This window comes from Musca domestica, unplaced genomic scaffold, assembly GCF_030504385.1.
Source record: "Musca domestica strain aabys unplaced genomic scaffold, Musca_domestica.polishedcontigs.V.1.1 2, whole genome shotgun sequence".
Taxonomy (NCBI): domain Eukaryota; kingdom Metazoa; phylum Arthropoda; class Insecta; order Diptera; family Muscidae; genus Musca; species Musca domestica.
The window spans coordinates 16675489-16699854 of NW_026712249.1; the positions used below are offsets into that span (position 1 = coordinate 16675489).

A 24366-nucleotide genomic window follows, 5' to 3' on the forward strand; every position below is an offset into this window, starting at 1 on the left:
TTTTGGAAATTTGTACTTATGTGTACTAAAATGTACTAAATAAAGTACAATTTGTATTTAGTTGAACCAACTGGGGTGGAATTGCTGTAGGAGTTTAAGATTGTGGCATGTAGGAAGCTTTGGAAAATGTTTACTTATGTGTACTAAATGTTACTACATTTGGTACGAATTGGAGATGAACCAGTGGAGCTGAAAATGAAAGTTGAAATGAGAGTCACAGATAAAATGCTGGATACATTCACCATAGGGTTATTGGAAATTTGAATTTTAAATTTAGAAAATGCTCTAAAATGTTATCAACCTTCTAAAATGGTACCAATTGGGACCATTTAGAAGTTAAGAATGTTACTTACCCTTTAAAATGGTACAATTTGGTATTATGTAAACGGATAAAGCTAAAAACTTGAAATCTGGTTTGAGAATCAAGGTGGGAAAATAAGTTTGACATATGAAGGTGGTTTTGGAAATGTGTACTAAGCGAGGGAACTGTACTAAATGGTATTATGTTTGGAAAAGTTTGGTTGAGGGTGAACGGATGATGAATGGAATTTCAAAAATGTGTATCTATGTCCCTGTTGGTGGAATGTTTTTTTGAAATAAGTGGTTTTGAAAATGTGTACTACAAGTGCACGAAAAGTACTAAATAGTGCTATATTTGGTACAATTTGATATTGGGTGAACAGGATTGTGCATGCAGTTTGAAATTTTGTATAAGGGTCGATGTTCAGGCTACACATGAAAACATAGGCACATGGAGGTGTACTATAATTGTACGTAAAGTACTGAATTGCACTTTATTTAGCATTGGTTGAAGGGATAGAAATAAAATTCTGAAATTTGATTTTTATATTAATGATTGTATCTGTGTTTGAGATTTGGTGGTCGTTTATTTGTCCTTTATTTGTATGAAAAGTACTAAATGGTACTAAATGTGGTATTGAGTGAAAGGAACGAGCTGGAATCGAAAATCGAAATTGGATATTGAGGTCTGTGTTGGGATTGAGATATAATTGTGGCTTAGAAATGTGTACTATAGTTTTACGAAAAGTACTAAATAGTACTAAATTTGTTGTTATCACGCTACAGTCAAAACGAATAAAGATATGAAGCTTAAATTTTGCACAGATCAGTCTTTTGTCTGCAGGCAGGTCAAGTTCGAAGATGGGCTATATAGGCTGATATTCGGTACTTTGATGATTGTAGCCACAAAAATCTACAAAAGGATTCCGTCTGAGTACTTTACCCACTGAAAGAATAATACTTATATAGTTCCACGATATCATATATGTCTCATATAACAGGACCTCCCTATATTCGGCACTCTGATTTTAACTAAATTTTTCAATGGAATAGTCTAAATATCCATACGAGAAGTTCTTTCTAAACATTTTACCCCCGTTAAAGAAAAATGTCTATATAGGTCCACGATATCGTTTGGCCCACATAAAACTGTACCTCCCGATATTCGATATTTTTACGAGTTTAGGGACATTATTCATGGGTACTACATGCTATGACGGAAAATCGTCTATGTAGGACCAGGTCTTCGTATAGGTCCCATATATCAGTACCTCCCTATATTCGGTATTTTGATGATTTTATCGACTTTATTCACCGGAAATGTTTCAAAGTTGGTATTTAGAATTCGTAATTTGTACTACAGCCTATGGCAAAAAATTGGGTATGCAGGTCAACGTCTTCGTATAGCCCCCATATAACGGTACCTCCCGATATTCTGATTTTTTGATAATTTTAGCGACATTATTCACAGGAATTGTTTAAAATTAGGTATTTGAAATTTGTAATGGACACTACAGTCTAATAGGAGACTTTTGTCTATGCTGGTCCAGGTCTTCGTATAGCCCCGATATAACGGCTATATTCGGTATTTTGATGATTTTAGCTACGTAATTCACCGGTTTTTTTCCAAGTTTCGTATTTGAATATTGTATTGGCTTATGACAAAAGCTATCTATGCAGGTCCACGTCTTCGTATAGGCCCCAATATAACGCCTATATTCGGTATTTTTATTATTTCAACGGAATTTTTAAAGGATCTTATTTTTTTGAAAATTTCCAAATTCATTCCAGATAGTGGAGGCTGTCGAACTTAATGTTGTTTTTACATTTTTAAATTAAAAATCTCACAAAAATGAATTTATGAAAACTTTCAGAAAATTTTGAAAAACTGTAAAAATTAATGTAATGTACAATTGGTACCGAAAATTGTATCGTTTTCAAAACAGAAAATATTGTATACATATTAACCACCACAACGATTTAAAAAATTTAGAACATAGTTTTGATAAAATCAAAAATCCTCCTCCTTTTAGATCTGACGATATCGTTTAAGAAACAGTTGTCAGACCGAAATGTGTTAAATTAATCTAAATTTAATTAATCTCGTTACAGATTTAATTCAAAATTCTAAAAGTTATGAACGTTGTTAGTTAATACTCTATTCCTGCAGAACCTGCAAGAATCTATTAGTCTTGCAATTTGCAAAATCATTAGTAGTAGTAAAATATTTTGCATTCCTGCAGTTCTGGAACAGAGCATTTATATTTTGTTCGTTGAGTTTTTAGGGGATAGATTAAAATATTCCTAAAGGTTTTCAGAATCAAAAAATATGTGTCTGAATTCAAGTCCATCAAAACAATATAACTGACCATATTTTTCATGAAGTTTCTTTTTTTTTTTTTTTTGATGAGAAATATTTTATTTTCAAATATTTTAAAGACCTCTGAACACCCTGATATCGCACATAAATCCCCCATCGAATAAGAAACAGCACCTTCTCGAGATTATGCAATTTAATAATAGCAACAAAAACGGCCATTCAAAGTTCATAAACATTGTTTTATTAACCACTTTAAGTAATAATATAATTTGTACAAAATGCGAAAATACAAAATACGACAACAATAACAATAACAAATTTGGATTATCGTTCAAGTTCAAGTTGCTGGCTGTGCAACAAAAACAGCATGGCATCATAAACAACACTAACAACAACAACAGAACTAAAACAAAAGCTTTTCTTTTTGCACGATTAGATAAAATTGTCAAAGCAAAACCAAAAAAAACAGAACTGCAAAAAATTGATGAGTGGCTGGCTTATCAGACCACAGCTGGCTTTTATGGATTTCTATGTTCAGCAATTGAATGTGTGGTCATGAACTTGAAAATGCTATTAATAAAAATTTAGAAAATTTGAATCGTAGTTGCACACAATTTAAAGGAATATTTCAAAAATTAATTGAAATTTTGCAATCTTTTTGATCGATCCTTTATTTCCAGAGACTTAAAGAACTGGGATACACATTTTTGAAAGAGTAGCCTAGGAATAATTATTTCAGGACCAAGAGTCCAACAACCGTTGAACATTTAAAAAATTTATGTTCTTCAAGGACCAAAGACCCATATTTGTGGATTTTTTTAAGAATATTTTTTAAAACTTGCAGTTTGTTAATCGTTGATTTTGTGAAGAATATCTTTTCAAGACTTAAGTGGCCAATAATTGTGGATTTTTCAAGGACATGAAGACCCACAATCCAGAACAATAATTTTGGTTTTTTAAAGAATATTTTTCCAAAGTGGATTTTTTTAAAAATATATTTTTTTTAACCCAACTTGGATTTTTTAAAAATATGTTTTTTTAAGACCGACGTGGATTTTTTTAAAATAGGTTTTTGGATTTTTTATTATTTTTTTTTTAATATATATTTCTAAGACCAATGTGGATTTTTTAAATATAGATGTTTTAAGACCAATTTGGATTTTTTAAGATTATGTTTTTTTTTTAAATATTTTTTTTTTTTTTGAAACCAACGTGAATTTTTTAAAAATATATTTTTTATGACGTGGACTTTTTTAATAATATATTTTTTTAAGACATGTATTTTTAAAAAAAATATTTTTTTAAGACTTGAATTTTTTAAAAATATATTTTTAAAAGACGTGGATTTTTTTAAAAAATAAATTTTTTTAAGACCATCGCGGATTTTTTCAAAATATTTTTTAAGACCAACGTGGATATTTTCAAAATAATTTTTAAGACCAACTTGGATTTTTTCAAACTATTTTTAAGACCAACGTGGAAATATTTTTAAGACCAACGTGGATTTTTTGAAAATATTTTTTAAGACCAACGTGGATTTTTTCAAAATATTTTTTAAGACCAACGTGGATTTTTTCAAAATATTTTTTAAGACCAACGTGGATTTTTTCAAAATATTTTTTAAGACCAACCTGGATTTTTTCAAAATATTTTTTAAGACCAACCTGGATTTTTTCAAAATATTTTTTAAGACCAACCTGGATTTTTTCAAAATATTTCTTAAGACCAACGTGGATTTTTTCAAAATATTTTTTAAGACCAACCTGGATTTTTTCAAAATATTTTTTAAGACCAACATGGATTTTTTCAAAATATTTTTTAAGACCAACATGGATTTTTTCAAAATATTTTTTAAGACCAACATGGATTTTTTCAAAATATTTTTACAACAGGCTGACAGACCGAAAGACGAACAGGGCTATATCGTCTTAGAATTTTACGCTTATCAAAAATATATACTTTGTTAGGTCTAAAATTATTATTTCGATGAGTTACAAACGAAATTGACGTTCTTAATATACCCTCCATAATTTGTATGGTGGAAGTTATAAAAACGATTTTTAAAATATTTTTTTAAATATTTTTTTTTTCAGGGAATATTTTTTAAAACTTGCAGTTTGTTAATCGTGGATTTTGTGAAGAATATCTTTTCAAGACTTAAGTGGCCAATAATTGTGGATTTTTCAAGGACATGAAGACCCACAATCCAGAACAATAATTTTGGTTTTTTAAAGAATATTTTTCCAAAATGGATTTTTTAAAAATATATTTTTTTTAACCCAACTTGGATTTTTTAAAAATATGTTTTTTTAAGACCGACGTGGATTTTTTTAAAATAGGTTTTTGGATTTTTTATTATTTTTTTTTAATATATATTTCTAAGACCAATGTGGATTTTTTAAATATAGATGTTTTAAGACCAATTTGGATTTTTTAAGATTATGTTTTTTTTTTTTAAATATTTTTTTTTTTTTTGAAACCAACGTGAATTTTTTAAAAATATATTTTTTATGACGTGGACTATTTTAATAATATATTTTTTTAAGACATGTATTTTTAAAAAAAATATTTTTTTAAGACTTGAATTTTTTAAAAATATATTTTTAAAAGACGTGGATTTTTTTAAAAAATAAATTTTTTTAAGACCATCGTGGATTTTTTCAAAATATTTTTTAAGACCAACGTGGATTTTTTCAAAATAATTTTTAAGACCAACTTGGATTTTTTCAAAATATTTTTAAGACCAACGTGGATTTTTTGAAAATATTTTTTAAGACCAACCTGGATTTTTTCAAAATATTTTTTAAGACCAACGTGGATTTTTTCAAAATATTTTTTAAGACCAACCTGGATTTTTTCAAAATATTTTTTAAGACCAACTTGGATTTTTTCAAAATATTTTTTAAGACCATCGTGGATTTTTTCAAAATATTTTTTAAGACCAATGTGGATTTTTTCAAAATAATTTTTAAGACCAACTTGGATTTTTTCAAAATATTTTTAAGACCAACGTGGATTTTTTGAAAATATTTTTTAAGACCAACGTGGATTTTTTCAAAATATTTTTTAAGACCAACCTGGATTTTTTCAAAATATTTTTTAAGACCAACGTGGATTTTTTCAAAATATTTCTTAAGACCAACGTGGATTTTTTCAAAATATTTTTTAAGACCAACCTGGATTTTTTCAAAATATTTTTTAAGACCAATGTGGATTTTTTCAAAATATTTTTAAGACCAACATGGATTTTTTCAAAATATTTTTTAAGACCAACATGGATTTTTTCAAAATATTTTTTAAGACCAACATGGATTTTTTCAAAATATTTTTAAGACCAACATGGATTTTTTCAAAATATTTTTTAAGACCAACATGGATTTTTTCAAAATATTTTTTAAGACCAACATGGATTTTTTCAAAATATTTTTTAAGACCAACATGGATTTTTTCAAAATATTTTTACAACAGGCTGACAGACCGAAAGACGAACAGGGCTATATCGTCTTAGAATTTTACGCTTATCAAAAATATATACTTTGTTAGGTCTAAAATTATTATTTCGATGAGTTACAAACGAAATTGACGTTCTTAATATACCCTCCATAATTTGTATGGTGGAAGTTATAAAAACGATTTTTAAAATATTTTTTTAAATATTTTTTTTTTCAGGGACCAACAGACCAATGATCATGGATTTTTTCAAGGACCAAGAGACCGATTATCATGGATTTTTAAGAATATTTTTTCAAGGACCAACAGAGGAAGGACCAATGAATTTAAAGAATATTTTTTCAACGACCAACATACTAATAATAGTGGCCCCTTTTTAAGCACTTTTTTTTAATACAAATAGAAATATTTTAAAATAATATTTCATAAACGCTATCTCAACCCCTCAGGAGTCCAAAGTTATTTGTGTGGCTATCGAAAAAACAAGCTACATGTTCAGGGTCAGACCTCTTGAGAGTTTCGTTTATTACTGATAATTATGAGCTGCATAACAACTGTCGAAGTTTTTAGTTTAAAAAATGCTTCATTGCAAATTTAGATTAATTTAATCTGCAGAAAATAATCGAAAATCGTGAGTTTGAACAATAATATCATAACATTTTATAATCATATGAATCACTGATTCGATATGATTTAATAAAAAACTTCAAAACATATTCCTTTTATGTTCAATAATACGAAAAATAGAGGTGAAAAGTCCAATGCAAGACGAGTTAAAATAACAATTAACCTGTTCCCTTGGCAACTCTGTCAGACACATGTCATAAAATTTAGAATAAGGCCACAGTGACTTCTAACACTACACAATGGTCGGAAAAATACCATATCATCATTATCAGGCAATATCAATAGCCGATCACAGGTGATTGAGAAATTAGGTGAATAATATGTTGTGAGTCACGGAACGGATGGAACTGAAGTTCTGAAATTTGAAATTAACATTATTTGGCGGAATGTAGGATTGGGATATGGAGGAAGCGTTCAAAATTTGTACTTATGTACACGAAAAGTACTAAATGGTACTAAATTTGGTACAATTTCGATTTGGGTGAACCGATAGAGCTGGAATTTTAAAATTGGAAATTGGAAACTACATTTGGTGCAATTTAAATTTTGGGAGTACCAATAATTGAAAATTTTAAATTTGGAAATAAGATTTCTATTGGACTGTATGATGTAGGTGGCTATGGAAATTTGTACTTATGTGTACTAAATGGTAGTAAATTTGGTACAATTTGGATTTGGGTGAACCAATAGAGCTGGTATTCTGAAAATTGGCAATAAGATTACTGTCGGAGCATAGGTTTGGGATATGTAGGTAGTTTTTGAAAATTTGTACATGTATGTACTAAAATGTACTAAATAAAGTACAATTTCTATTTGGGCGAAACTAAATGGTACTAAATTTGGTACAAACTGGCGTTCCGATGAACTGATGGATCTGAAATTCTGAAATTTGGAATGAGAGTCACTGATGGAGTGCAGGATAGATGTACCAAAGGGTTATTGGAAATTGAAACTTTTAGGTTACGAAAAGTTCTAAAATGGCACTAAAGTTTTAAAATAATATCATTTTCTATTATGTGAACGGTTAGAGCTAATAGCCGGAAATTTGGTATGAGAATCAAGGTTGGAAAGTGAGTTTGATATATAAAAATGGTTCTGAAAATATGTACTAAGCATGCGAACTGTACTAAATGGTACTAAATCTGGAACAGTTTGATTTAGGGTGAACTGATGAAGCTAAAATTTTTACATTTTGTGTTAGGCTCCCTGTTGGTGGTAGGTTCGTGATAAAGAGGCTGTTTTAGAAATTGTACTACAATTACTCGAAAAGTACTAAATTGTACTAAATTTGGTACAATTTGGTATTAGGTGAACAAAAAGAGCTTGAAATCTGAAAATTGGTATTGGGGTCACTGTTTTTGTGTATCCTGGACATATGGAGGTGGTTCCGGAAATGTGTACCATAATTGTACGAAAAGTGCTGAATGGCACTATATTTGGCATTGGGTGAAGGGATAGAGATAAAATTCTGAAATTTGATTTTTAGATTACTGATGGTATCTGTGTTTGAGATTTGGTGGTGGTTTGGAATTACGTTCCATATTTGTACGAAAAGTATCAAATGGTACTAAATCTGGTATTTGGTGAAGGGATATGGCAGGAATCCTCAAATTGGATATTGAGGTCTCTTTTGGTATCTGCAAATGAGATATGGAGGTGGTTTTGGAATGCGTACTATAATTGTACGAAAAGTACAAAATGGTACTAAATTTAGTCTTGGATGAAGTTATAGAGCTGAAATCACGAAATTTGGTATTGAGGTCTGTAATTGTATCTGGGACTAATGGTGGTTTGGATATGTGTACCATCATTTTTCGAAAAGTACTAAATAGTACTAAATTTGGTATTGGGTGAAGGAATAGAGCTAGAATCCTTAAAATTTAACATGGAGGTCTCTGTAGGTATCTTTAATTGAGATATGGAATATGTTTTAGAAATGTATATATAAATTTACGAAAAGTACTAAGCGGTACAAAATTGGTTACTTGGGAGAAGGGATAGAGCTGGAATCCCGGAATTCAATATAAATGTCACTATTGGGTTCTGTGGTTCAAATATGGACGTGGGTTTGGAAATGCGTACTATAGCTGTTCGAAAAGAAATTTCAAAATTGAAATAAATTTGGTATTGAGTGAATGTATAGATCTGGAATTTCGAAAATAATTTGAAATATCTCTTGGTATAAGGAGTTGGAAGGGGCTTGAAAATTTTTAAAAAATATTGTAAAAAATACCGTTTACCGAAGTGGTGGACCTGCATAGAAAATTTTCAGTTCAAATACGAAATTTGAAACATTTCCGCTAAATAATTTCGCTAAAATCATCAAAATAAAGTATATTTGAATGTGCCGTTATATGGGGCTATACGAAAACCTGGATCGACATCGCCAAATCGACTTCGAATTTTACACCGATCAAGAATATATATACTTTATTGGGTCTGACATGAATATTTCGAAGAGTTAAAAACAGAACAACAAAGTTTATGTACCCTCCATAGTATGGTGGAGACTTTAAAAGACACAAGGTGAACTTTTGGAACGAATCTAACATTTTAGAGAGTACTGACGAAGTAGCGGGGCTAATATTTCAAATAATCCAATTTTTACAATTTTTTATTTTTCTGAATTTCGAACCCCATAACCGATGTTCGTGTTCAAAGGGTTGACCCGGATAGATAAACAAACAAACATGCTTGGAACTAATCTAAGACACAATGACTTGCATAAATAATGAAAATAATAATCGTCAGCATTAGACGTCATAAAATCGTCGACACACACACACACACATGCACACATGTGCATGAATGTACATAAATTTAAACAAACAGAGTTTTAATAAAAAATAATAACATGTCATCATGACATACATATGTCTACCCCCCTCTCTCACATCTGACCATCTTTTAATGCTTTCAATATGGAACACACCGAATGAGAGAGACATCAAACAATTTATTCAAAATTGCACTTTTCATAAATATTTAAAACAAAAGTAAAAAACGTTTTATATTTTCTTTGATGGACATTTGTTGCAGCAATGGAAGGTTTAAGGTTTAAGTGACGAGTGAACCCTCCTCCACTCGTCACTTAAACCTGTAACGTTGAGAAAAATGAAACAATTGCACTATCGGTGGGCAAACACTGGCCAAAGGCCTCGATGAGCAATGGTTGGGTGGCAACGGTCGTCATAAAATCTTCCAGGGAGACCTAAGTAAATTTTGGCGGGGAGAAAGAGAGGAGAGAATTTAATACGAGCAACATTATTGCTGGCAATTTGTCTTTTTTTCTCGTTCTACTCACCTTACCATCCTTATCAACATCAAACTTCTTCAAGACAATTTCCACCAAATCCTTTACACCCTCATCGGGATCCTCATCCTGTGGCTGTTTGATAAGACAATTCCTCAACAGCGTAAACATTTCATCTTTGGTTATGAAGCCATCACCATTCAAATCATAGACACGAAAACAGAAAGCCGCTCTCTCCGCCGGGTTGCCGCGCAGAAATGTCGACAGGCCAATTAACCAACCTTCTAGGCGTATGGGCAAACCTTCGTGAGACTTGTCCCAGCTGCAAAATATTCGCTCCATAAGAATTTCCTCTGTGACAATATCGAAGGTGCTGTGCAGCAGTTCTCGGAATACAATGCGGTCAATGCCCTTTTGGAGGATAGAAAGGAAAACATAAAAATTAAATATTAACTGACCAATTATTTTTGAATAATAGGGACTTGTTACGAATATTTTACCTCCTGTGTCTGTGGTTTAGCAATGGCTGCACCCGATGGCCCAGATGATAATGACTTGGCGGCATACTGGTTATTGGACACCAATTTTCGATAAATGCGATTTAGAGATTCAATTTCGTCCCTAAAAAAGATATCAGAATTTATTCCTTAAACAAATATACTTCTTAAAAAGATCAACATGGGATGTTGTGGTGGTCCTTGAAAATATATTCTCAAAAATTCCGGTTTAAATGTCTTTAGTGAAAAAATATTATTTTTCCGTTGGTCCTTAAAAAATATTATTAAAACAAATAAAATTAAAAAAATTTAATCCATGATTAGTCATTGAAAACATTTTTAAAAAAAAAAAAATAAAAAATCAACGATAGACCTTGAAAAAAATATTTAAAAAAAAATCCATGAATAATCCTTAAAAAATATTTTTTTTTTGTATAAGAACCACAAATAGTCCTTGAAATAATATTTGCTTATAATTCACGAATAGTCATTGAAAAACGTTTAGTTATTAAAAAAATCCACAAGAGTCCTGGAAAAAAGTATTTTTATAAAAAAAATTAAAAATATTTTTTTTTGAAATATAGTATTTGGGTCCTATAAAAATATTTGAAACAAAATCCACGTTCTTTAAAAATATTTTTAGATATATCCACATTTGGGCCTTAAAAATATTTTAGTCATTTGAAAATATTCTTAAATGTCCTTTAAAAATATTATTAAAAATCATTTCAAAATATTTTTAAAAAACCATGTTAGGTCCTTGTAAAATAATCAAAAAACATGACTTGTCCTTTTAAAATATTTTAAAAAAATCCACTTTTAGTCCTTTAAAAATATTTGTATAAAAATCCCCGTTTAAATCCTTTAAAATATTTGAAAAAAATCCACTTATCGTCCTTCTAAATTTTCTTAAAAGCCCTTTAAAAATATCTCTTTAGCAATCCTCGTTTGGTCCATTGAAAATATTTTAAAAAGTTCTTTTAAAAATATTCTTAACAAATCCGCGTTTGGTCCTTTGAAGATATTCTTACGAGTCCTTTAATAATATTTTCAAAAAATCCACGTTTGGTCCTTTGAAAATATTTTTAATAGTCCTTTAAAAATATTTTTAAAAATATCCACATTTGGCCCTTAAAATATTCTTAGAAGTCCTTTAAAAAAATATTTAAAAAAAACCAAGGTTGGTGATTTGAGAATATCTTGAAATTCCTTTAAAAATATTTTAAACAACCAAGTTTGGTTCTTTTAAAAATATTTAAAGAATCTACTTTTTGTCCTAAGGAAATTTTCTTAAAAGTCCTTTAAAAATATGTTTAAAACAATCCACGTTTGGTCCTTTGAAAATATTCTTAGAAGTCTTTTAAAAATATTTTTAAGAAAATCCACGTTTGGTCCTTTGAAAATATTTTTAAAGTTTCCTTTGTCCTTTTAAAATATTAAAAAAATCCACTTTTAGTCCTTTAAAAATATTTTTAGAAAAATCTCTGTTTAAATCCTTTAAAATATCTGAAAAGAAAATCCACTTATCGTCCTTCTAAATATTCTGAAAAACCCTTTAAAAATATATCTTTAATAATACCCGTTTGGTTCATTGAAAATATTTTAAAAAGTTATTTTAAAAATATTCTTAAAAAATCCACGTTTGTTCCTTCGAAGATATTCTTACGAGTCCTTTAAAAATATTTTTAAAAAAGTCCACGTTCAGTCCTTAAAAATATTTTTAAAAAAGTCCACGTTCATTCCTTAAAAATATTTTTAAAAAAGTCTACGTTCAGTCCTTAAAAATATTTTTAAAAAAAGTCCACGTTCAGTCCTTAAAAATATTTTTAAAAAATCCACGTTTTGTCCTTTGAAAATAGTCCTAAAAATAACAACGTTTGGTTCTTAAAAAAACATTAAAAAATTTTGTTTTTTTAATATTTTAAAAAATCCAAATTTTATTTTTTATCTGTATTAAAAAAACGCGTTTGGTCCTTTAATAATATTTAAAAAAAACCGCGTTTGATCCCCGTTAAGTCCTTTAAAAATATGTAAAAATCCCTATTTAGTACTTTAAAATTATTTCTTTTTAATTAATTTCTAGTCCTTTGTAAAATCCACATATTAGAAATATCCACATTTGTTCCTTAGAAAAAGTTCTTAAAAAATCCACGCTTGGTCCTTTGAAAATATTTTTAGAAATTCCGAGTTTGGTCCATTGAAAATATTTTAAAAATATCCACTATTGGTCCGCTGAAAATATTCTTAAGAGACGTTTAAAAATATTCATAAAAGTCCTTTCAAAATATTTTTTAAAAAATACACGTTTTCTTTAAACATATTTTAAAACATTCCACGTGAAAAATCCAAGTTGAGCCCTTTAAAAATATTCTTAGAAAAATCCCCTTTTAAAGCCTGTAAAATATTTAAAAAAAATCCACTTATAGTCCTTAAAAACATATTCTTACAATCTCCTTAAAAATTTTTTTTAAAAAAAATCACGTTTGGTCTTTTGAAAATATTTTTAAAAGTTTCTTCGAAAATATACTTATAAGCCCTTAAAAAATATTTTTTTAACAATCCACGTTATGTCCTTTGACCACCACGTTATATCTAAAACATTTTAAAATAATCCACGTTTGGTCCTTTAAAAATATTTTAAAAAATAATCCAGGTTTTATCCTTCAAAAAATCCACGTTAAGTCCTTTTAAAATATTAAAAAAATCAAAGTTTGGCCCTTAAAAAATATTTATAAAAATATCCACACTTAGTCCTTCAAAAGTTTTATGGTAAAATCCACGCTCGGTTCTTTAAAAATATATTTAAACTAATTCACATTTAGTCCTTCAAAAAAATATTTTTAAAAGTCTTTTAAAAATATTTTTAAAACAATTCTTTGAAAATTTTTTTAAAGGTCCTTCAAAAGCATTTTTAAATAAGTCCACATTTAGTCTTTTAAAAATATTTGAAAAAAATCCTTTAAAAATATTAAAAAAATCATGTTATGTCTTTCAAAAATAAAATTTAAAAATCCTTGACTATTGGTTAATTTTTGAAAAATATTTGGTCCTAAAAAATATTTAAAAAAACTTAGGAAAAAGCACTATTTATAATATATTTTAATCCTTGGAAAATACTCCAAAATATCCATGATTATCTGTTAATCCCTAAAAATAATCCTTTAAAATATTCTAAAAAACCTTTGACCAAACACTATTTACAATATCTGTTTATCCTTGAAAAGTGTTCCTAACAAATCATTGATTACAGTTGTGTCTGTTATTTCTATTAAAATATTCTTAAAATGCTTGAAAAAACAATACTTATAATATATGTTAATCCTTGGAAATACTCTCAGAAAATCCTTGATTATTGGTGTGCTAATCATTAAATAAAATATTTTTTTAAATCCTTCGTTATTGGTCTGTTAATCGTTGAAAAATATTATTAAAAATCCTCGTTTGATCCTTTAAAATAGTCCTAAAAAATCCTTGTGCAAACACTCTTAAAACCCCTGAACCCCTAATCCTAAGAAAAAAGAAATCGTGATAAGGGGTGTTAATCCTTGAAAAAATATTCTTAAAAGCCCATGATTATTGATCTGTCAATCCTTTACAAATGTTTTTGTTTGGTCCTTTAAAATAGTCCTAAAAAATCCTTTAAAAATACTACTTGCAATATCTGTTAATCCTTGAAAAAAACATTTTTAAAAAAATCCTTGATTATTGATCTGTTAATCCTTGAAAACTTTTCTTCAGAAATCGTCGTTTGGTATTAAAAATCCTTCAATATTGGTCTGTTAATCCCTGAAAAAAATATTTTTTCAAAAATTCCTCATAATTTTGGTAGGTTAATCCTTTGAAAGGTATTTTTAAAAATCTCTTGATTATTTATCTGTAATCCTTGAAAAGAAAAACTCTTAAAAAATCTTTGATTATTGGTCTATTAATCCTTAAAAAAATATTCTTTTTGGTCTATTAAAATATTGTTAAAAATCCTACTTACAATATATGTTAATCCTTAAAAACACTCCTTAAAATCCTCTACTATTGGTCTGTCAATCCTTGAGAAAAATGTTCTTAGAAAATCCTTGATTATTGGTCTGTTAATCCTTTAAAAAATATTCTTAAAAAATCCTTTATTTTTGGTCTGCCGATCTATGGATAAATATTTTTAAAAAGCTCCATTTATGGTCCTTTAAACTAAAACAATTCCTATCTTTTGCTGTTTATTCCTGAGAAAGTATTCTAAAAAATCCCCTTTCGGTCGTTTAAATCCTTTATTATTGGTAATTTAATCCTTGAAAAAAAAATATTCTTGAATATTGGTCTGATAATCCTTGAAAAAAAAATGTTCTTCAGCAAATCCAAGTTTGGTCCTCTAAAAATGTCCTAAAAAATCCTTGATTCTAGGCCTTTTAATCCTTGAAAGAATGTTCTAAAAAATCTCCCTTTGTTTCTTTAAAAAATGCTTAAAAATTCTATTTCTATTGATCTATTAAAATATTCTTAAAACATTTTCAGTTCTTGATTTGTTAGTCCTTAAACGAACTTCTCTTTATTTATCTCTCTCCTCAAAATACTCACTTTGTAAATCGTGTCTTCTTCCTCAGTTGCTCCAACAATTTCGGATTTATTTTACCACCCGACTCATCCATTTTGTTGCGTCGCACCCGCTGTCTGTTCGTTTCGGATTGTTTGGAATTTTCCGAATGACGTTTACCGCTTGCCAAAAATGCTGAAACTGATTTCAAAATAGCCGATGTATTTACATTTTTCTTGGCCGTCGAATCCTCGGCTGCGTCGGGGCCAACACCTCCAGCGGTGGCGGTATCATTGGTGGTGGCGGTGGTGGTGTTGTTATTGACACCTTGGGGTGTGGGACTGTTGTTGACACCCGCCTTCGTTTTGGTTGCTAATGAAAAGAAACATTGAAATGGAAACACATACGTTTAGGCAGAACAAGAAAGGAGTAAATCAAGACAAAAAATAATAGAATTAACACAGAAAGTTTTATTGGGAAAATATTTACAACAATAACAACAAAAAGCCCACAAACGGATATTGAAAAAACATTGTAATCAGTTATTTGCATGACATGCAATGGACTTAAATATTCCTCCGCTGTCTGTCTACATTACTGTCTGGAAATTGTTGTGTCTCGAAACTATGGCAAGTCGATTGGCTCCCCCGCTCTGGCAGACGTGCACACAGACGATTGGAAAACTATTTAAAAACAAGATTCTATGGCAACAACAAATGAAACAATTGGAGTTTGCACTTACAAAGTAAATATATAGACTCATGTGATCCTGTTGAAAGGATTCAGTTATTTTTAATAGATTTTAATAGAACACTTGTTGGAAATTTTTTCCCACTTAAATTACGGTAATTATTTCAAAATTATGAATAACAGCAAATTTAAAAAATTCCCTCTTGCATATTCCTTATTGGACTAGGTGGCGTATGTTGAATTTAATATATTTCTCATACGCCACTCTGGCCAAAATTTAATTAATTGTCATCAAATCTACATCTTTGATTTTTTTCCAAACTCCTCGTTTAAATATAGTTTTTTTCATAGTTTTTTTATTAATCGTGGACTTTTTATAAATGTTTGGATTTTTAATATATATTGTTTCAAGAACTATCCAAGTTTCAAATGTGCAATTTTAAAAAATTTTATTGTGATTAACGGGGATTTAAAAGAAAATGTCAAAATTCTTTAAAAAAAAGGAATTTTTTATAATTTTTCAAAAATAACAGGGTCACAAACGTAGATTTAAAAAAATCAACGATTGGATTTTTTAAAACTATTATTTTCTGGATTTCAAAAAAAATATAGTTTTCAAATAGGGGTTAAAAAATCACGACCATAATCGTGATTTTTTTAATAATGTTTTAATTTTTTTTTTTTTGTAGATTTTTTTTTTCAAATTTGGGTTCTTTAAAAAAGTTTTTCCAACTTTTTTTTTGATTAGCACTATAAATATGGAATTAAAAACAAAAATATTTTTTAAATACCGACACACGGATTTGTTAAAAATATTTTTTCAAGGAAGTTTTTAAAGACTACAAGTATTTTAAAGGAACATACCCGGATTTTAAGAATGATTTTTAAAAATGCCTTAAAGGAACATAAGTGGATTTTCAAGGACCAGGAGGATTAAATGCGGTTTTTATAAAACAATCAAGGATTAATAGATCAATAATCAAGTATTTTTGAAAGTTATTTTAAAGGCCAAAACGTGGACTTTTTTTTTTAAATAATATTTTCAATGAATATCAGACCAAGAATAGGGTTTACAAGAATTTTTAAGGGAACAAAGTGGATTTTTTACAAATATTTTATCAAGGACTAATAATATTATTCAATGAGTTTTTAAGAAAGATTTCCAAGGATCAAATTTATAAATTTATTTATAAGAATATATTTTGAAGGATTGAAAATGCAATACTCAAGGATTAACAGAAAATCAAAAAATTTTCAAGAATATTTTTAAAGGGTCAACCTTGGCATTTTGAAGAATATTTTTTCAAGGATAAACAATCAAGAATTTTTTGGTGATTATTTGTTTAGGAATTTTATCCACGTTTTGTCCTGTAGAATTACTCTTAATTCTACAGGACAAAACGTGGACTATTTTAAAATAATATTTTCAAGGAATATCTGACGCATAATGAAGTATTTTGTAAAAATATTTTTAAGAGGCCAAACGTGTTTTTGAGGAATTTTATATAAGGTCTCTCAGACTAATAACTTCTTCAAGGATTAAGGAAACAGTAGTCAATACATTTTTAAGAATCTGTTTAAATAACCTTGCTTTGTTTTTGAAGAGAAATTTTCAAAAATTAATAGATCAATAATCAAGAGTATATGGGTATGTCTAAAGGACCAAACGTGGATTTTGTAATATAATATTTTCAAGGAAGGACGAATCAATAATCAAGGATTTTTTTGTAATATTTTCATGGTCAATAAAAAAGGATTTTTTGAGAATATTTGTTAAGAGCCAAAATGAATTTTTTAATTACATTTTAAATGGACAGGGCATTAAATTTCAATTTATATTATTTTTATGAACTATCAGGGTTTTTAGAATATTTTTTAAGGATTGTTTAAAATAATTTTGAAAATTGGACTTTTAACATTTTTTCCAAATTTGTTTTTTTTTTTAAATATTTTAAAATATATATTCAAATTTGAATTTTTTAAACTAGTTTTTAATCTTAAAAAATAAAATTATTTAAAAATATTATTTTCTGAAATTGACTGATTTTCTTAAATTTTTTGCAATATTTTTTCAAGAAGTATTAGAACCATAACAAAAGTGGATTTTATGAAAAAAAAAATTGTTTTAAATTAGGATTTCTTAAAAAATCTGTTATATATTTTTTTTAGAAACATAGGATTTTTTAATATTTTTGGAGGACAATATGTATTAACACTAAATTTAAAGAAAAAATTTAAACGTCGATTTCTTGGATATATATTTGTTAAAGAAAATTTGAAAGTGAGATTTAATAAAATATATATTTTAGATATTTTTTAAAATATGCCATTTTTAAAAATATTTTTAAAATACAAGATCCATAACAGAGGATTTTTTTACATATTTCTTCAAGGACTATCAGGCTCATAATCGTGGATTTTAATAAAATATTTTTTTAAATATTTTTTTCAAATGGATTTTAAATTTGGTTTTTTTTAAATTGGACTTTTAAAAAATATCGCTGATTTTTTTAAATATGTCGGCTTATAAAATATATTTCACATATTTTCAACTTTTTATAAAGTAGATTTTTTGACCTCAAGTTCAAACAATTGTTTTTATTAAGAGTCAAAAAAGTCGAAAAACCAGAAAAATATTTTTTAAAAACATTTTTCAAATTGGGATTATTCAAACAAATTTTCCAAAAGAGGATTTTTTAAATAAATATTTTTCAAAAATATTTGGCAGCGATTTAGCCAAAAATTTAACGTTTCAAAAATATTTTTTTAAATTGAATTAAAAAAAATATTTTTTTAACTACTAGCAGAGCCACCAATATTGTGGAATTTTGAGAAATATATTTTTTCAACTACTTCCTAATTGACACAGGTGGCGTATTGAACGCAACCCATTACTCATACGCCACGTCCCACAGAATCGTTTTTTTTTTATACCCTCCACCATAGTATGGAGACTCTGTTAAGTTTGTCAATCCGTTTGTAACACCTCGAAATACAGATTTTAGACCCATGTATATTCTTGATCAGCATAAAATTCTATGTTGATTTAGCAATGTCCGTCCGTCTGTCGGTCTTTGAAAATCACTCTAGCTTCCGAACGAAAATAAGTAGGTTGATAAAATTTTACTCAAATATGCATTATGTCTGCAAGTATTTTGGTATTGAAAATGGGCCATGTAGGTCTACGTCTTCGTATAGCCCCTATATAACGGTACCTCCTGATATTCGGTATTTTGATGATTTTAGGGACATTTTTACCGGAATTGTTTCAAAATTGGTATTTAAAGTTCGTAATAGATACTACGGCTTGGGACAAATAATGGGTCATATAGGTCCACGTCTTCGTATAACCCCCATATAACGGTTCTTCCCGAAATTCGGTATTTTGATGATTAAAGCGACATTATTTATCGGAATTGTTTCAAATTTGAATTTCGTAATGAATACTACAGCCTATGACAGCAAATTGTTTGTGCAGGTCCACGTTTTATAACCCCCATGGTACCACCCTATATTCGGTATTTTGATGATTTTAGCTACATTATAAACCGATTTTTTCAAGTTTCGCTTTTGAATATTGTAATAGCTTGTAACAAAAGTTGCCTATGCATGTATTCGTCGTCGCATAGACCCTAATATACGGCTGCATTCGGTATTTTTAAGATTTTAACAGAAATTATAACAGATTTTATTTTTTTTTTAAATTGCCAAATTTGTACCAAATAATGGAGGGTATTCAAAGTTCGGCCCGGCCGAACTTACAGCTTTTTACTTGTTTTTAAAAAAATGTGTATTTTTCAAACCCAAATTTTTCAAAATATATTCAGATTTGTTTTAAATATTATTTTTAAAAACGTTATATTTTCAAATTGAAATTTTTAAAAAATATATATTTTTTTTTCAAATTGGAGTTATGTTGTTGCAAAATATTAAGGCATAATTCCATAATTTCTGTTTTAATAAAAAAATTTAAAAATTTCCAAACGTGTATATTTTATATTAAAATATTTTTAATTAAAATATTTTTTTCTAAAACAATTTCTTTACAAAATTCAAGGCCACAATCGATAGATTTTTACAAAAAAATTCTTTTAAAATATATTATTCAATGACTATCCGACGTTCCTTATTCAACTAGGTGGCGTATTTGAACGCAACGCATTACTAATACGCCATGTTACACAGCAATTCAGAATCTTTTTTTTTGGTCAAAATTCAAAGGTAGCTACTTTCCTTGAAGACTATGGCTAAAATAGAAGCACGTTTAACGATGACCTATATAGGAAATGTTATTGAAAAAATTAACTATAGACCCAAGTTTTCGTAAAGATTCATAAGAAATGTTTTTACAAAAATGGTCAGTAGTCTAATATAGCCTTCAACAGGAAATATGATTATACTTTGAGAAAATTTCTTTCTATAGCTTTCTATAAAAATTAAGATTATATCACAAAAAATGTTTAGTGAATGGTTGCGTTTTGGTAAACTTTTCTTAAAAAAAAATGTCGCTACAAAAAATATAAAGTTTCTTTGAAAAAATGGATATGTGTTTTGTTGCAAATCTCAGGTTGTGTTAATTCTTGATTTAATACATGGCACCTATTTTCACTTTTTACAGTGAAAATTAAAAAAAAATATTCATTCACAATTACACCTGTAATTTTTCACTTTCCAAAAAAAAAATCATTCTGATTTTTTTATTATTTTATTTTTCAATTGAATTTCGTTTATTTTCAAATCAATACCACAAACTATTTTAAAAATATTTTTTATTTAAGAAAAATATCCAAATTTCCCGAAACAAAATATTTAATTGCCACAAATTGTAGCAAATATTTACCCATGGTATTTGGCGCGCCACTTGAACTCTCAAAACTGATTTCAAGGAATTTTACAACCGAAAAAATGAGCAAAAATTCCATTAATAAGGCGATGTAACCATGGCGGAGCTTTCGCTTTTCTTACAATTATTACCTTAAAATGTCAAAGGGGAAGCAAAAAAAAAAGAGTTGAGTTGCGGATGGAAAGTTCAACGGCAAACTATCCTAATGTGGATTTTGTTCGGCAATAAGTCATTATGGATTCATTCATTTTTCTTTCCAACTTTATCTCATGTTTATTTATAGTTGCCGATTATGCAAAAGTTTTATTTCTAGTCATGAAAGAAACAAGGCAAACAAAGGAAATAATAAGGAAATCCACTTCAAAGGAAAAAACAGAACATAATTACATGTCCTTGCGCCATAGAGGGAATGGTAATAAGAGTCGAGTCTCATTTGGCTTAAACCATTTTCATGTCTTCGTTGAGACTCGTGCTCATTTTGTTGTAGTTTTCATATCCGGAATGAAAAAAAAACTTCTTATGAGGGCAAATTTAATTTGACGAAATTATGAATTGAAGATAAGCGACCTACCGCTAACCGTCATGAACATGCATATTACCTAAGACAATAATATTATTATTGACTAAACAGCGCAACTCTTCAAAAAAAAGGTATGGACACGCAATGTCTCACGGAAATATACAACAAAGTACATGTGGATGTACAGTGGGAGAAGGAAACAGGAAACATAAAAAGTGCACAGTGGTCATATTTGGATATTTCCATGAAGTTTTTTATCACAAACTTGATTTTTGTCTGTGGGTCAATTTAGGATCGTAGAGTCGTGATAAAGCTAAAGTTGTACTAAAAGTAGCAAAAAGTATGACTGATTTAGAAACAACGACCAGGCGAAATGGCTGAAAATAGAATCCTGAAATTTTGCACGAGGTCGAGTCTTTATGCCTATGCATGTGATGAGGCTGGATTTTTGAAAATTCGTACTAAAAGGGTACAAAAAGTACTAAAACTTTAATACTTCGTATTGGCCGGAATTCTGAAACTTAGAATGAGAGTCACTGATTAAGTTCAGGATAGATGTTTCAAAGGCTTTTTGAGAATTCTCACTTGAAGGTTAGGAAAAGTTCTAAAATCGTACTTAACTCCTAAAATTGTACCATTTGGTATTATGTGAACGGAGGATAGAGCTAGAAATTTGGTATGAGAATCAAGGTTGGAAAGTATGATTTGATATATGAAGGTTGTTTTGGGAAATGTATACTTAGTGTGCGAACTGTACTAAATGGTACTAAATTTGGTACAATTCCGTTTTGAAAGAACAGATGAAGCTGGTAATTTTAAATTTTGTGTTTGGGTTCCTGTTGGTGGTTGGTTTGTGAAAAAAAGTGTTTTTGGAAATGGTTACAACAAATGCACGAAAAGTACTATATTGTACCATATTTGGTACAATTTGGAATTGGGCAAACAGATAGTGCTTGAAATCGGAAATTTGGTATTAGGGTCGTTGTTCTTGTGTAGCCTGGACATATGAAGGTGGTTTCAGAATGTGTACCTTAATTGTACAAAAAGTATCGAATGGTACTATATTTGGTATTGGATAAAAGGATAGATGTACAATTCTGCAATTTAATATTTAGATAACTGTTGTTTTCTGAGGTTAAAATTTGGAGATGGATTTGGAAATGCGCTCTGTATTTGAACGAAAATTACTAAATGGTACTAAATTTGGTATTTGGTGATGTGATAAGGCTGAAATCCTCAAATTTGATATTGAGGTCTCTGTTAGTATCTGAATTTAAGATATGGAGGTGATTTTGGAAATGTGTACAATAATTATACGAAAAGTACTAAATAGTACCAAATTTGGTATTGGGTGAAGGGACAGAGCAGGAATTCTGAAATTTGATATTGATGTTTCTGTTGGTGTATAGAATTAAGATATGAAGGAGGTTTTGGAAAAGTGTACTGTAATTGTACGGAAATTGGCATTAGGTGAGAAAATAGGACTAGAATCATCAAATTTGATATGTATGTCACTGTTGGTGACTGTGTTTAAGACATGGAGGTGATTTTGGAAGTGTGTATAAGAATTTTTCGAAAAGTACTAAATTGAACTAAATTTTCTGGTGGAGGAAGGGAAAGGGCTGGAATCCTGAAATTATATATCGAGATAACTATTGGTGTCTGTGGTTAAGATATTGACATGACTTTGGAAATATGTATTGTAATTGTACGAAAATTAATAAATACTGCTGTATTTGGTGGTATTGGTTGAAGGAATAGAGCTGAATACTGAAAATCGATATATATGTCCCAGTTGCTACTATAATAGTACGAAAAGTTCTAAGTAACATTAAATTGGGTATTGGATGAAGGGATAGGGTTGAAATCCTCAAAATTTAATATTGAGGTCTCTGTTCATATCTGCAATTGAGGTATGGAGATGGTTTTGGAAATGTGTTTTATAATTGTAAGAAATGTACTAAAGAGTACTAAATTTGGTATTGGTTGAAGGGATAAGACTACAATCATCAAATTTTATATTGAGGTCTCTGTTGGTATCAGGAATTGAGATATTGAAATAATTCTTGAAATTGTACGAAAAGTACTAAATAGTACTACATTTAGTATTGGATGAATTACAATTTTGTAACACTGTTGGTGTCTACGATAGAAAGATGCAGATTGTTTTGGACGCCCGTACTAAATATTACTAAGATTGGTATTGGATTATAGGATAAATCTGAAATTTTGAATTTAGATACATGGAGATGTTGAAATAGTTTTGGACAAAAGGATTGACTGTGGGTCCATTGTGCAATGGTTTCTCTATATCTTCATCGGTAAACTTCAAAATTACAGATTTTGAAGACTTTTTTGATGTAAAAGGTAAGAATTTTCCTATAATTCTTTCTGAAAATGATGTACAGTATATATTGGAGCTATAGCTATATCTGAACCGGTCTTCACTAAATTTGACATACTAGCTTCTAGACTCAATTCGGTCGTAAGTGTCAAATTCCATCCCATTTGGACAAATATTATTATAATATTTGGTGCACAATAAAATGTAAATCGGACGAAGTTATATATGGGAGCTATATCCAAATTTGAACCAATCTCGATAAAATTTAGCAAATGTATTTCTGAGCTGTATTTGATATATTTCCCCATATATTGTTGTTACAGAGTGCATATTACGGCTGCGTAGGACAAAAATAACAAATCGGATGAACAATATATGTATGGGAGCTATAGCTATATCTGAACCGATTTCGCTCAATTTTGGCATACTTATTTTCAGGCATAATTTGATTCTATGTGCAAAACTCCATACTATTCGGGCAGATATTACACGTTTGGTGCACAATAAAAAGCAAATCGGACGAAGATATATATGGGAGCTGTATCTAAATTTTGACCGATTAACTCCAATTTCAATAGGGTTCGTCCTTGACCAAACAAATGTTGTTTGGAAAATTTCATCTCAATCGCATAATAAATGCGACCTGCATTTTGTTCACAAAAATACATGGACAGACGGACTGACATGCATAAATCAACTCAGAAAGTGATTCTATGGAGATCCTCAAAAGTAAATATGGGTCTATCTCGTTTCCTTTTGCCTGTTACAAACAAATGCACAAACACATAATACCCTTACCACTATGTGGTGTAGAATATAAAAAGGCTGGATGAACTATTTGAACGAATCTAAAATTTTAAGGTGGACTTTTCGCTGATGATGTAGGCCAGAAGAAATGGACTGATAAATTCCATATTCACATCAAATCTCTTCGTGAGAGAGAAAGAATCGCTAACTTCTTTGAAGTTATGAGAGGTTGTTTATTAAAATATTGAAAATA

At 28.9% G+C, this 24366-nt stretch overlaps 1 protein-coding gene across 1 annotated transcript; it reads right to left on the reverse strand.

The window, feature by feature from the left end:
• Positions 1–9777: 9777 nt before the first annotated feature.
• On the reverse strand, positions 9778–20615 carry LOC101892684 (calaxin). The gene is made up of 5 exons (XM_005186077.4): positions 20500–20615; positions 15014–15341; positions 10451–10571; positions 10002–10361; positions 9778–9908 (listed from the first exon to the last, which is right to left on the reverse strand). Exons 1-5 carry the CDS (start codon positions 20579–20581, stop codon positions 9789–9791), a joined length of 1011 nt encoding a protein of 336 aa, XP_005186134.2. The 5' UTR covers positions 20582–20615; the 3' UTR covers positions 9778–9788.
• Positions 20616–24366: the final 3751 nt, after the last annotated feature.

Bases quoted from the DNA above. Each gene is read 5' to 3' on its own strand.
- LOC101892684 (XM_005186077.4), bottom strand. From the start codon at position 20,581: ATGGAATTTTTGCTCATTTTTTCGGTTGTAAAATTCCTTGAAATCAGT. The intron at 10,572-15,013 runs GTGAGTATTTTG...TATCTTTTTTAG, and splicing joins AAGAAGACACGATTTACAAA to GGACGAAATTGAATCTCTAA. The intron at 9,909-10,001 runs GTGAGTAGAACG...AAATTTACTTAG, and splicing joins ATGTTGATAAGGATGGTAAG to GTCTCCCTGGAAGATTTTAT.